Raw genomic sequence first — 14,051 nt, 5'->3', positions numbered from 1 at the left:
GTGGGGGACGTGGAGACCCCCATCCTTTGTGGAGAATCTCCTTAGTGGAACCCGGGGCCAAGGTGACCGTGATTGTGTTCACGGAAGAGACTTGGTGGCCGAGTAGCAATACTCTTAGTAAGTGCTACAACAACGTGGATGTAGGTGTGCCTTTGTGGCTAACCGAACCACGGGATAAACACCCGCGTCAAGAGTTTGCTATCTCCTATCCCTCTCCTTAAGCTTCCGCATTTCATACTAGCAATTTGTATGTCTTTACTTTCATAGAATAGTTTCTTAATAGGAAAGGCTATAGGTTGCTAAACTCTTTTGGGATAGGGGTTTTACACTTGAACAACCTAGTTGCACATCTAGATAGCATGTTTTAGTTTAAGTTTTGTGCAAACTAGTTGGAGCCATAGGTCTAAGTTTTTATTAGTGCCTAATTCACCCCCTCCCCCTCTTAGGCTAGAGCACCCGATCACTTTCAGGCACCGACCCCCGCAACGCTCTGCCGTTGGGCATTGTTTCTTTCGGCTGGGTTTCTCTTGTTCATACACGGCTGTCGGGCTAATGATACCTACTTGATCTATGCCGATTGCCGAATAAGGTCTCTCTACAATCAAAGCCAAGAACCCTTAGCACCAACCGGTTTCCCTTTCAACTATGAATCTATGATGAGACCCAAACGAATTGGAAATCCCTTCGATTTTTCCTGATCGATGTCAAGAATTTTTCCCGTCGGAGCGCTAGGGTGACCGGGGGAGGCCTGTCATAATGAAGTCAGTGAATCACAGGATCACATATGCATAAAGGATAAGTACGTGGTCATGAAAAAAATGCAACTTTATTCAACTCCAATATGCATATCCTTGGTTGATGCGACGGCTAAGTAATTTTATACTAGCTTATAATCTATAAATTTTTATTCTTATACTAGCTTATAATCTATAAATTTTTATTCTTCATAATTTTATTCATTTTTTAGATATCCTAATTTCAATCATTTGATCTGTGCCACTGCCTACCTATGATCAATCTATATGAAACTATCTGCTGAAGCTGCTGATGCGCAAAACTCCCAAGAAACAGACAACAGACAACTGCTGTCTTTGGGTTTGGGCTTCAACACGGTGCAAGATCTCTTTACAAGGGACTTTCCTCATCCCATGGGCTATATTTTTACTGGGCCGTGCGGTATAGAGTATAACCCTAGTGGCCCAATGAGAGACCAAAAGCGGACGGCTCCCGAAGTCCCAACTACCCTCCACCCCGCCTCCGATTTGTTCTTCTTCCGCAGCAAGACAAGATAGCACAGGCGTGTTCGTGTAGCCGTGGATCCCAACTCGAACCGGTAGCCTGCTCGTGCTCCCGCTCCCGCTCCCTTCTTCCCCGGCAAGCAGCGGCGGTCGCTGCCCCCCTCATATAATCTAATCGCCGCCTCGTTGCCAACGCCGATTCGATTAGATCGAATAGGGAGGGGAGCCGCGAGGGGACGGGATGCCGACGCTGACGAAGCTGTACAGCATGAAGGAGGCCGCCCTCCACAACACCCCCGAGGACTGCTGGGTCGTCGTCGACGGCAAGGTAGCGCCGCCGTCCCGCTCCTTCCTCCTCCCTTGCTTGCTGTTGGACGTACGGTATCGGTAGGTAGGTAGGTAGGTATGTTCGGTAGGTATGGTAGAGATGTGAACGCGCATGGGGAAGGGTGAGCGCGCACTGCTCGTTTGATGCGGATGGGCCTGGGAGTGGGAGGTTTTTGCCTCCGTGCGCGGCCTGTGGTGCGCTGCTGTCAATCTAGCGGTGCTCTGGGTGTGAGGTTTGCGAGATTGGGAGGGCATGGTGAATTTCGTTAGTAGATTGATTCTGCTTTCACAGCATTAGATAGTCTATGGAATTTTTTCCTTCTGTTCGTAACTAATTACCAGCAAAATTGGGTCAATTGAAGCTTCAGGTCAAGTATAATTGAAATAGCTGCACCGATCTTACTGCTAGGTAAACTCATTATCTGCTGATTAATGCAATGCAGATTTATGATGTGACCAAGTATTTGGAAGACCATCCTGGGGGTGCTGATGTTCTGCTCGAAGCAACGGGTACTGCTGCCTTCTGTTTTCCTATTCTTGTCCATTGGGTGTTGGTTTCCTGTATGGTTTGTTTTGACTCGGTGTCAATCTTTCTGAAGGTAAGGATGCTAAGGAAGAATTTGACGATGCGGGGCACAGCAAGAGTGCCATTGAGCTAATGCAAGACTACTTCATTGGGGAGTTGGACCCGACTACTGAGATTCCTGAGATGGATGTTTTCAGGAAGGAGCGGGACACGGGATTTGCCAGCAAGCTGATGGAAAGTGCGGTGCAGTACTGGGCAATCCCAGCAGCTGCAGTTGGGATATCGGTTGTTGTTGCCATATTGTATGCGCGAAGGAAGTGAAGGTCACTGTGTTTGAGCAACCATTTTGAAAGGGATCACCCATTTTTATTTGGAGCATGGAAGGATATATGTCCTGCTGTCCAGAAGCAAAATACACTATGATATTCAATTCTTAGACACTTTTAAGTCAAACATTTGCCTGATTGATGGCACTATTTATCAACATGATGTTCAATAGATGGATTGTTATTCTCTTGGAACAGACCATCATGAGTGCTGCTTTTGAATGTCATGATTCCGTATTCAGTCTTACTTTTATCTGAACCATTGAATGCCTTTTGGGTTATCTATTGTTTCACATTATTCAAAAGATGTGAGACTGAATTTATGGAGGTTAATCAAAAGCTCTCTCTCCTGTTTGTTATATCAACATGCATCACATCTGCCATTGTTTCTTCAATTCTATTGCCTTACTTAAATAAACTGTCAAAATCTCAAATAAGGCGCAGATAGTTGGACTGTGCACTTCAGAAGGTTATCAGGTAGCTTTAGTCGGTCCCTCATTTGATCTTTTGTCCTGTCATTGCAAGTGTTTCACCGTCACACGCAAAGATTTGTAGAATTCTCACGTATGCTGAGTAACCTGGAACTCTGGAAGGGTGCACTTAGATGGCATTGCTTAAAGGAGTAGCAAAAACCAACTAGTGGAAGGTGAGGGTGATGAACTTCAAGCTGGGGTTTGCTTTGAACCGCAACTAGCCAACAAACCAAAAGCTACGGGCGAACCATCAGCCCAACCTTCTTTTGCACTGTACCTATGGTCTCGTGGATATATATACCAGGGCATGGGCGGCATATGCCCTCTGATCTCCGAGGCTTCAGAACAATAGCACAACGATGCTGCGCACAAGCCAAAATCTTTGGTTTCCTTCACAGAAGGCCCAGATATTTTTCTTCGGAGTGGATGGTTCCGAGCAATGCAATCCTGCATCGAATCTACAGTGAGTTGTTTCGATGAATTCGTTTGTTGCCCATGTGATGTTGAGATGTATTTTGCAGTAATATTGGAATATTTCATTGCTGTGGTTCTGTTATAATTTTGAATGCTGCTCTTTGCTCCGGTTGAATCAATTGTTGAATCTGCAGTGCTGTACTTTCGTTGCCTCCAGACTAGAACTCTGATCTAGTTTCGTTCAAGGAGATGTGTTGTGTACATCACACGAGAGATCAAATCATATATCATCTGTCCACTCGGGCCATTCTCCATCTAGGCAGTAGACCACAACAATCAGCAAAACATCCTTCCCAGTGGCCCCTAAGCATTTGTTATGTGACAAGGCACAGCAGCTAAGTAGGTTGCTGGAGTTCTCAAGCTAGCTATGATTTATATAAAAATTTTATTGTTATAGGTCATTACATTATACAATTCGTAGTCAAAGATCGTCTTAACTGCAAATTAAAATTTGTGCCAATTCATGATTGTAGGCTTGCAGTTTCTGGAGCAAATAAACAAGGGTTGCATTTATTCTTGTTCTCTGTTCTTATGTTCTTTTGGTTCAGTGAAAATAAACATTAGTAGCTGTTTGCTATTTAGCTCAGGAAGCTCAGTTAGCCGCAAATGAATAAAAACACCAGAACTTAGTGATCTCAATCATCATCTTTCCTGTTCAACAGAACTTACAAAACGAAGCACATTTACTGCAAGAAGAGCAGTCATAATTCAATGAAAAATTCTGAGTTTGCTATAAAATACAAAAGGTGAAACTGTAATTACCTAATTTGCAGTAACTAAGTTCACCAAAGTGCTGTGGGGCCAGTATATACCAGACAAGAAATACATTTTGGGCCTTAACTTACAAAAACACACACACATATAAACTTTCTTTTCTCGGCGTGGTGTCATCTCTTCTGTGCAACCATGGAAGTGAATGAACAAATGGCCTGCTGCAGTGCACCTCATGGAATCTGACATCAACTTGAAGCTCGCTAAATCTCTTGATCCCACTCATCATGCATAAGCCAACAGAGTAGCCAACACAACCCAGAATACTAAGAGTGGGAGTGTCAATGGTTGTTTTGTTAGAGGGCTTGCATTGGGCAGCCATGGATAATTTTCAGGAGATGGCATGACACAGTTATCACCATTGAAGTACACTCGACGTGGGAAGGCCCATCCCTTTTCGAAGGTGAAAGCCTGGGAGTCCTTGCGAAGAAGTAGTTCTGATTGCACATTCCCAAGTTTACCAGCTTGCATCAGCAAATCATTGTAGAATTTTACACCCCAGAACATTGCCGTATCATCTGAAATGGGACAAGCAAACTACATCAGGGGAGGGAAGGAGATTATTTTGATTCCTCTTTTGAGGAAGACAAGTTAGTTTACTTACTTATGCCACCACCATATGGGGTAAGTGGTTTGTAGTTGAAACTGAACAGCTGAGTGATATTATCAAAGTTTGGATGCTGAACGACTAAGTTCCACTGCGTGTAATTCATGCGGAAGTTGAAGTTTGTGATAGTGATTTTCACTCTCCAGTATTCCTTGTAATTGAGCTTCACATGCCAGTGGATTCTTATCGGGCACATGTGGGAGGTGCATTGTACAAGAGGCTGACCAGTCCATTTCCCAGGGCCATCAATTGCAGATTGTAGATTCGGTGAATCCTCACTGTCAAAATGCAATCAAACTCATTAGAACATTTGTAAAAAATAGAATAAAACATTAATATGTAGTGTATATAGAAGTAGGTAAACTCACTTCACACAGTTGGAGCCACTTGGATTTTGGCAGCCACAAGAGCATGTTGGGCAGTTCACAATTGTGTCATTGTAAAATGATGAGAGAGATACACAGCAGGACGGAGTCTTCTGGGCTAGAAATTGGGAATATGTGCAAGTCACATTCCACGTCACTGCAGATAGAGAATATCTTTGTTAAGAACCATCAACTGAAATAAAAACCTCTCTACTATAAAACTTAGACAAAACAGCAGGCTTGTATGGAACCTTTCTTATGATTATCTGAATAATACATTATTTTGTGAAGAACAAAAAAATGAAAGAGATGGCATTTTATTGGGTCTAGCAGCAACTTATTGTCAATAAATATCAGTTAACATTCCTTATCTGAGAATAAAACCCTCTTGATAAAATGTTTTCATTATTTACTAATCTGGCAAGTACTGCAACTTAACAATTTGAAATCCTGATTAACGAATAGGAACATGCAGAATAATATGATGATTTAACTGTACCTAATTTCCCCAAAGTACACAAGCAACAGATAGCTAGTGAAATGTAAAGTTGAATAGATGGGCAACTTACTTAGAGCTTGGGTTGCCCTGCGTCCATCCGAGGTGAAAAACTTTGTCGGCCTGCCAACAATGGCACGCCCACAGGTGTACCCAGGACCTGGAGTCTTAAGAGTGAAGTTCTTCGGCACCTTAACGGTCTTATTGGTAGTCCCAGCAAGACCTACACTAATCTGGAAGGAGGAAGCAGCATTTGCTGGGTCCTGATTAAATGTATTTATAACTCCTGCTTTGCAGCAATTGGCAATTTGCATGTTGTATGGAGTGCCCGGAAGTAAATCGACGATCGTGGGATCTTTCTTGCAGCAGTGGGGAGTGTTGCCCTTGAATTTCGAGCAGTCACCCTGTTCGGTAGTCTGTGCCCCAACCATTGACCATATGACCTCTTTCTTTGCCCATGTCCACCCAAGCTGCCACCCAGGTGCCCCAATGTGCCGGAATTGTTGATAGTTGAACATTGTGACAACAGCCTGCAGAGAGATTTTATGGGAAATCATGAATTAGATACGCATAGCATGCTGCTGACATAGATTTTGGGTGCTATTCTTGTTATATGTGATGTATGTTTCTACTTCGACATTGGCCGTGTTACATATATTGTACAGGTCAAACTGGACTATTCAATAGAATAGATCAGGACCTGCAGGGTGAAGATGAAAGAGATACAGCTATTAGAGTGGGCGTGCTACTTACGACATATCCATCAGGAGTCCACTGCATAATATCCCATTTTATAGTGATGTTGCCGTTCGGATCCAAGGAATCATAAGCCTCTGCGGAGAGCAAACAAAGGGTCCACATCAAATACCGATCCCATTAATAGAAGCACAAACAACGAATGGACACAATTGATGAAGTCTGTTACATCCAATTCCAATTTGGAATATCCACACGCCTATGTTGGCCACTGGATCCCTTTAGAGTGAACTACAATTAACTAAGATCTTGACTAATTTGTTCACTTCCTGAACAGATCTACCATCATGGCGCTCAGCATGGAGCAGCTCAGTACAAGATTCAGCAGACAGCGGTGCACTGGTTAAGTGGTCAGCCTGAGAGGGCAGCTCCACCTCCGTGTGTGATACTCTCCCGATCAAGGGAAGCTAAGCCTACTTAATTTCGAATCATAATTGGGTCAGGCTCGAAGGATCGAGCTGAGTTAGAGCATGGCAGCATCAAAATTAGGAGGCACCGACACTGCACTGGAGCCACCGACACTGACCGTACCAACCAAACTGGGGGCCGCATTTGTCAGCGCGCAACGGAACCACTCACAGCCGAAGCATCACCGCAGCTGCCCGAGCTTCGTCGCATCATACGCGACGGCGATCGGGCCCCGGATCTAGCTAGCTCGCGAAATTCGCGGCACAAGCAGGACAACATAGACAAAGAGAGACAGAGGAGCAGCAGGAAGAGGAGCCGAAGCGCCGAACCTGTGGCAGTCGGCGCGGAGAGGAGCAGCGCGGCCGCGAGCAGCACGGCGGTGCAGCACGCGACGGATCTGCCGCCCGCCGCCATCCTTCGCTTCCTCCCCACCCGCTCCCACCGACACGCGCGGGGTCTCCCACAAACAGATACAGGAGCCGCGCCCGTGCACCCACGCCGATCTCGCTCCGGACAGCGGCGGCGGCCGCGGGCAGAGGTGGCGCGCCGGTGAATGTGGGGGGCAGAGGGAGGAGGGCGGAGATCTGGGGCGGTGGGGAGTGGGACTTAAAGCATGTGCGGGTGCGGCCGCGGCCCTGTTTGGGTTAGGTTAGCACAAGTAGTACAAAAATTTTGACTAATAATTAAGGGTATTAAATAAAGTCAATTTACAAAAATAATTCCACAGCCGTGTTCTACTTCGCGAGACGAACATAATGAGGCCTTTGACCGCACGATTCGAGGATGGTTACTGTAGCCAATCATCAATTAATTACTATCATTAGATTCGTCGTGAAAAGTTACACCCATCCGTGAAAAGGTTTTGCAAATAAATTTCATTTAGTACTCCATGCATGCATTGAAGATTTTTTTCTCGGATAATGTGTGCTAATAGTACTACAGGTAAACCAAACAGGGCCCGCGTCTCTCCCTCCTCCCCTGCTTTTACCGCGGCGGCAGCGCGACACTCTGCTCCGCAGCGGCTGCTCCCTTCCGCGCCCCGGTGCGGGTGGGGGTTATAACGGGGAGTGGATGTGACACCTCAACCTCCGGCGGGCATTTACCGGAATGCCCCTGGTGATCGAGGCACAGCTGTTGGTGATGTTCGCTCGGGGACAGGGACAGCCGACAGGGGATTAACGGTAAAGCGGAAGCTGAAAATCTGGCCCTGTTCACTATTTTGCAACTGGGGAAGTTTGCACGGGAACAGCATCACACATGATGACGGGACCGGTGAAAAGTTGTTACAAAGCCTCCTTTTGTTGTCCAATTAATTGCGTGATAAGTTGAAGTGCTGACGAGACATCAGGGTCAGAGCAAAAGAAGAAAAATTGAAACCAACAGAAGAATTCTCATTGTTTGGTTACTCTGAAACAAAATTTATATGTCATGCTTTTGGAGACCGGGAATGGATTCACATCCTCATACTTAATTGCACTAGACTACTTCCAAAATTACCAATGCAAATTATCCGAAGCTGAGCAGGGATTGTGCAAAGAATATCACCATCACGAGCAAAGTGTTTGTCAGTCAAGCTGCTGCCAGCCAGTCCCAGTCACCGAGGGCAAAACCGGAACTATCAATCAGTGCCAAGCTTTACTATTGCGTTTAAGTAAGTAATGACAGAGGGCGATGACCCCATGAGGCGAGGCTAAACGCACACATGCGAGCCGACACTGGGGGGAATAAAGAAGGCGGCCACGACAGAGCCCCTCCTCCCTCCTCCTGTCGGTGTGGGGCGGAAACGAAAAGGATAAAAAAAAAACAAGAAACGGCAGCGCCACCAATCACCAGCGGTGCACCACGCAAATCGGCCAGGCCTGGGACGGGCCGGGCGCGTGAGCCCGGTCCACCAACGAACGCTGTAGACCCCACCATCATCACCATCGCGGCGGTAGGTGCGGCAACCTGGACGTACCAACAACCCGTGGGCGACCATGCGAGGTTATTTAAATTTGTTATAGTTTTGCGCTTAATTAATCGGCATCGGCATCAAGATCTCCAGCTGTAGTCTATAGCCCGGCTCTAACAACCTCCATGTGTTGTGCATTTCTTGCCCAACGGAAGCATGGGAGGATGAGTGGAACTGGAGCTTGTAGCTGAGAAAAACTGATGCGTGGTGGGGCCCGCATGCCAGTGAGTGGAAAGGGATGCCAGTCGACAGCTCTGCATCACTGTGCATGGCTCAATATATTGGGGCTTTTGGTTCAAAAAATATATATTGGTGCTTCGGGAGGGAGGCATATGCATGGGGCATGGCCTTTCTGCAGGGGAGAGATTAGTTTATAATAATTGTAGTTCCGAGAGAAGATTAGACCATGATTGGAGGGCTCGTGCCTGAAACTGGAAGTAGAAATCCCTGAGCAATGCCCAGGACTAAATTTGTTTTCCTGCTGCAAAGGTTCAGCAATCAGCAGTCCAGTGACACTTTCAGAGTGCAAATTAACATCAGTGATGTACTGATGATGTTCACGTGCCAACAGAAGAGAGAGAAGAAGGGCAGTCTGAGTAACTTCGATTTGTCACCGGTAGTCGTTGCTGTGCAATAATATATAGCTCAATGATTTGGGACAAGAGAATGAGTTTGATACAATTTGTGGGCATTCTTTTTTTTTCAAAGTAGATTTTTATTTTTTGTCCAAATCAATGCAGTTTCACTTTCCTTTACTCTGGAACAATCCAAGGGCCATTACTGCGATGGGTGTGGGAGACTGGGAGCCTCGGAGGCACCATCACTACGCAATGTGTGAACGCATCGGTTCCATGCGGAAAGAGCAGCACCGCCTTGTGTGTCTGACAGACTGACACAAGCAGCAGCAGCAACAAAATAGAACGTGGCAAGTGGCAACAGTACATGAACATTCCTACGACAATTTGGCAACACGGCTGCCATTCTCTCCTCCGGTCCCAAAAACCGTGACGTGCATTCGCACAGCATGACGGATTCGCAAGGCACGTAAGTTTTCATTTAGGTGTTGCCCCCAAGCAAGATTAGAAGTAACTTTACCAAATTCCATAAGTTTGCTAACCAGTGGTTGGTACTTTTTCAGAGGAGCTAATCAGCAATCACTAGCCGGCATTTCGCATAACGCGGCCAAAGGAAACGAGCAAACATGACGAAGGACGGCAAAGAGAGAGACACACACACACAAACGGCCACATGGGCCGGCCATTCGCCGCAAACTAGCGTGCGGGCTTGGCAATAGAGCCCAATAACGATCACGCGGTTTGTTTACCTTTGGGCCCAAGAAAGAGAGCCGATCCAGGGCGATTTTTTCTTTTTTATATTTTTTTTAAAAAATAAAATTTTAAAAATATATGTCTGTTTCGAAAAATTTCGAAAATATACCTCGGTCGCCCGTGGGGGGCGACAGGCCCTAAATGTAATTTTTTTCTTCTAATTTACAAATAGGTCCCTGACCGGGCGCGCGCGGGTGCAAGGGGGCCTGTCCCCCCGGGCGACAGGGGGGCCTGTCGCCCCCCCTCGGGCGACTGGGGGCCCCACCCACAGGCGCGACAGGGGGCCTGTCGCCCCCCCTCGGGTGACCGGCTCTTGCCCCCTATATAAGCATTCTACTCCCATTCCCTCCTCATTTGAGCCCAAAAATTCCACCAAAAATCCAAAAAAAAAGAGACGGGTAAGGAGAAGGGAAGCGGCGAAGACCAGCCGGATTGTGCACTTGTGATCTGCAGGTTAGTACATTTAGCTTATGTATTTTTCCATTGGTATTGTAGAGTAATTTAATTTAATTAGTGCTATAGTAGAACCATTTAAGTAGGAATTTAATGATACTTTTAGTTACGTAGTAGTAAATTAGTTTAGAAAATTAGTACTATGCGTTTATTATTACAATTGCAGTACTATTAGAGACGTGTTTATAAATTAATTACGATTTAGAATAGAATTTTGCATATGCAGTATAGAATTTGAGTGTCATCACGTAGTTATGAATACTTATATGTTGTAGTTGAAATCCATAAGGTAGTGAAGTAAAGAGTATAACTCGATAAGTATTCTGTGATATACAGATATGTCGAGTAAGATGCAGTTTCAAGTATTTTTTGGTGACTACAATATTTTGTATGGACCAAATGGGGTAGACCTTTCTGCCTTTAAGTGTACATCTAGCGCCATAGATAAACCTCTGGAGAGGAGTTTTGGTTCCATATGTAAGTGGCTGCAGCGTGGGTTCCGTGTTGATCCGGAGACACATGTGATGACCGTCCAGTCTCTTGTTAATTGGGAGGTAGAAAGTGATTTATGGGAATTGATGATGATACACAGCACTGATGACTGGCAGAAGTACATGCAAGCAGCTCTAGAGCGTGGGTGGCCTCTGGCCATTCTTGTTCAAATCCGGGAGAAGACACAAAATGAAATCCAACATGGTGCAGATCAAGCAACTCCGAGTATTCGAAGAGAGACCAACTATGTTGAGCAAGATGAGTCAGAAGAGATAGAGAATCAAAACATCGGACCACAGGGCCTTGCTGATGAGGGAGAGAGGATACATAGCATTGTGGACGAGATGGAGGCAGAAGACCAAACCGTAATAGAGATGGAAGAATATGAGGGCTCATCTGATGACGAGCAGTACTCATTGCCAAAAGAGTGGAAGGAGCATGATTTTGGCAATCATGTCGCAGAAGACGTGCGAAATCAGGAGTGGGAGTACAGAGGGAATGAGGTAGTGCAAGGTGCAACATATCCAAACATTGAAGCCGTAAAAGATGCTGTGAGACTATGGGCAATATCATTGAAACGAGAATTTAGAGTCGTAAAGTCTGGCAGTAAAGAATATGATGTGAAGTGTGTGAATGATGGATGTCCATGGCGAGTACATACATTCAAGGGAAAATGGAAGTCGAACTGGAAATGTTCCATTGTGACAGAGCACACTTGTTTGCTGTCAGAAGTTCTTCCCTCGCATCGCAATATATCATGCGACTTTGTTGCAAAGCAAATATATGAGTTGATTCTGGACAACCTAAATTATGAGCAAAAAATAATTGTTCGACACATTGAGCAGACTTACCAGTACACCATTAGTTATTTGAAGGCATGGCGGGCTAAACAAAGGGTGTTCGAGATGCGGTTCGGCACATACGAGGCATCATATGATAACATACCTCGTATGTTATCCCAGGTTGCTGCTAGAAATCCTGGAAGCTTTTATGACACATACCTCGTACCAGCCGTGACTAGGGGGCAAAGCATTCTGCAACGAGCCTTCTTTTGCCTAGGTGCCTGTGTTAGGGCATTTCAGTGTTGTCTTCCGGTGATCTGCATTGATGGCACATTTCTGACTGGAAGGTATAAAGGTCAGATACTCACCGCAGTCGGGGTAGATTGCAACAACCAAATAGTTACTGTTTCATACATATGGATTCCAGATGACGGACGGGATTAGAACTGAATGAGAGTTACCTTAATGTGCATCTCATACACCTCTGGCCGCATCCATATCTTACAAGAACTTTGTAAGAATCCAATGATATTAGGATGATTCGCTAGTTCACATACTCTCATGTATATCTTACGACGTTGTAGCAGGTGTCTCTTTACATCTTGCATTGTAATACCTCGAAATAATGTGAAATCTTTAAACTCTACTACTTTGGACAACACCATCTCTATCGTACCATCCGCTAACGGATCCAACTTCTTACTGATAACAAGATGGGTCATGATATCAAGTATTATACTAGATTTTTCTTCGGTCCATGAAAATCCTCTACAATTGGAGGCAGTCATTGCCTTATGCTGCAATATCAATAAGGTACTGTCATAATTCTATTCTAATTCATAATTAATTTAAACACAAGTCTGTAATAGTACTGAAATTGTAATACTAAACGAGTGTTCTAAAGCACCAAATCTAATTCAGCTAATCCGTTAATTAAATTAAATTGTTATACAATATCAACGGATTCATACGGAAGTTACCGGTAGATCACAAGCGCGGAATTCGGCAGAGCTTCGACGCTTTTCTTTTCCTCGCCCCTCTCTTTTTTTCTGAATTTTTGGTGCAATTTTTGAGCTCAAATGAGAAGAAAATGGAGGCCAGGGCTTATATAGGGTGGGAGACCCCCTGTCACCCGTGGGGGGGGGCGACAGGCCCCCCACCCCCGGCCAGGGACCTCTTTGCAAATTCAAAAAAAAATTACATTGAGGTCTTGTAGCCCGTTGCTTGGGCGACAGGACCCCTGTCGCCCCTGGGCCGGGCGACCGGGGGCCATTTTCAAAAATTTTCAAAACAGACATATATTTTTGAATTTTTTTTAAATATAAAAAAGAAAAAGAGGCCGATCCGGGCCGGGGGCGGGTGCCATTGACACCCTCGGCCCAAACCCAAAAAGGCCAAGGAAGTCCAAATGAAAATCACAAAGTTGTCACTTATTCAAGTCAGAAACAAAAATAGATTAGATCATCATAAACTCCGGCAGCCAGCAGTCGCCCCGGCTATACATCGCTTAGGCTGCAGATTCGTCATCCATCGCCAGAAGGATAGTAATTGCTGGTGGGCTGATTGATTAGTTTATTTGGCCCAATTACTTAGTTTGGTGCGGCCTGTTTTAGTGTCTATGAGACCGCATGTATGATTTAACTTAGCCAAATAAATTTCTAGCAACCTATCACGCACACGATACGAAGTGATTGTTCGTCTGTAGTAGCCTAAGTACTGCACCCATGCACAGGGGCGGATCTAGCGTGGGGGCTGGGGGTGCGCCAGCCCCCCCTACGTGCTTGCACATCAAGGAAAAATAGGGGAGGAATGAGGGGAAGAAGAAGAGAACAAAGAAGGAGAGGGGGTGCTGGAGGAGGAAGAAGGATGTCAGCCCCCCCTGTCCATGAATCCTGGATCCGCCACTGCCCATGCAAAGGTAGTGTGTTTTTTTCCTTTTTCTTTTTCTTACTCGTTTTCTTTCCTATTTTCTTTTCTGTTTTCTTGCTCTTTTTTATTTTTCTTTGTTTCCTTTTCTTTTCTTTCCTAGTCTCAACCTGAGTATTGCATGCATGCAAAGCTATTGCATCTTTTTTTCCTCTTGCTGTTTTCTTACCCTTTTCTTTCCTTTTTTCTCTTCTTTCTATTTCCTTTTTCTTTTCTTTCTTTTTAATAGATTTATTAACATGCAATCATATATGTTTTGACCATTGTCCTCCTACAGACTAAGATACCTACTACATATAAATGAATGCTACATATGAAATCATGAAATATGAAAACTATGGTCACAAGCAAG

General features: G+C 45.1%; 2 protein-coding genes and 1 long non-coding RNA gene across 4 annotated transcripts; 2 read left to right on the top strand and 1 right to left on the bottom strand.

Moving 5' to 3' along the window:
• The first annotated feature begins 1,212 nt into the window (after positions 1-1,212).
• LOC120649732 (cytochrome b5-like) lies at positions 1,213-2,664 on the top strand. Its single transcript, XM_039926602.1, has 3 exons — positions 1,213-1,566; positions 2,009-2,075; positions 2,165-2,664. Exons 1-3 carry the CDS (start codon positions 1,480-1,482, stop codon positions 2,410-2,412), a joined length of 402 nt encoding a protein of 133 aa, XP_039782536.1. The 5' UTR covers positions 1,213-1,479; the 3' UTR covers positions 2,413-2,664.
• Positions 2,665-3,197: 533 nt separating this feature from the next.
• Positions 3,198-7,272, top strand: LOC120649733. Of its 2 annotated transcripts, none has more exons than XR_005665360.1 (2): positions 3,198-3,353; positions 6,637-7,272. It is a non-coding gene; the product is annotated as an uncharacterized LOC120649733 (long non-coding RNA). The 2 variants fall into 2 exon arrangements; XR_005665359.1 differs by lacking the exon at positions 6,637-7,272 and adding an exon at positions 3,499-4,880 and having other exon boundaries at positions 3,202-3,353.
• LOC120649730 (COBRA-like protein 3) lies at positions 3,972-7,398 on the bottom strand. The gene is made up of 6 exons (XM_039926599.1): positions 7,097-7,398; positions 6,357-6,436; positions 5,677-6,133; positions 5,111-5,264; positions 4,740-5,020; positions 3,972-4,653 (listed from the first exon to the last, which is right to left on the bottom strand). The coding sequence occupies exons 1-6, from the start codon at positions 7,179-7,181 to the stop codon at positions 4,361-4,363; spliced, it is 1,350 nt and encodes a 449-aa protein (XP_039782533.1). The 5' UTR covers positions 7,182-7,398; the 3' UTR covers positions 3,972-4,360.
• Between the last annotated feature and the right edge of the window lie 6,653 nt (positions 7,399-14,051).

Source organism: Panicum virgatum, chromosome 9K (genome assembly GCF_016808335.1).
Source record: "Panicum virgatum strain AP13 chromosome 9K, P.virgatum_v5, whole genome shotgun sequence".
Taxonomy (NCBI): Eukaryota; Viridiplantae; Streptophyta; class Magnoliopsida; order Poales; family Poaceae; genus Panicum; species Panicum virgatum.
The sequence above is the reverse complement of the archived record's forward strand: the minus strand, read 5'-3'. Positions and strand labels throughout refer to the sequence as shown.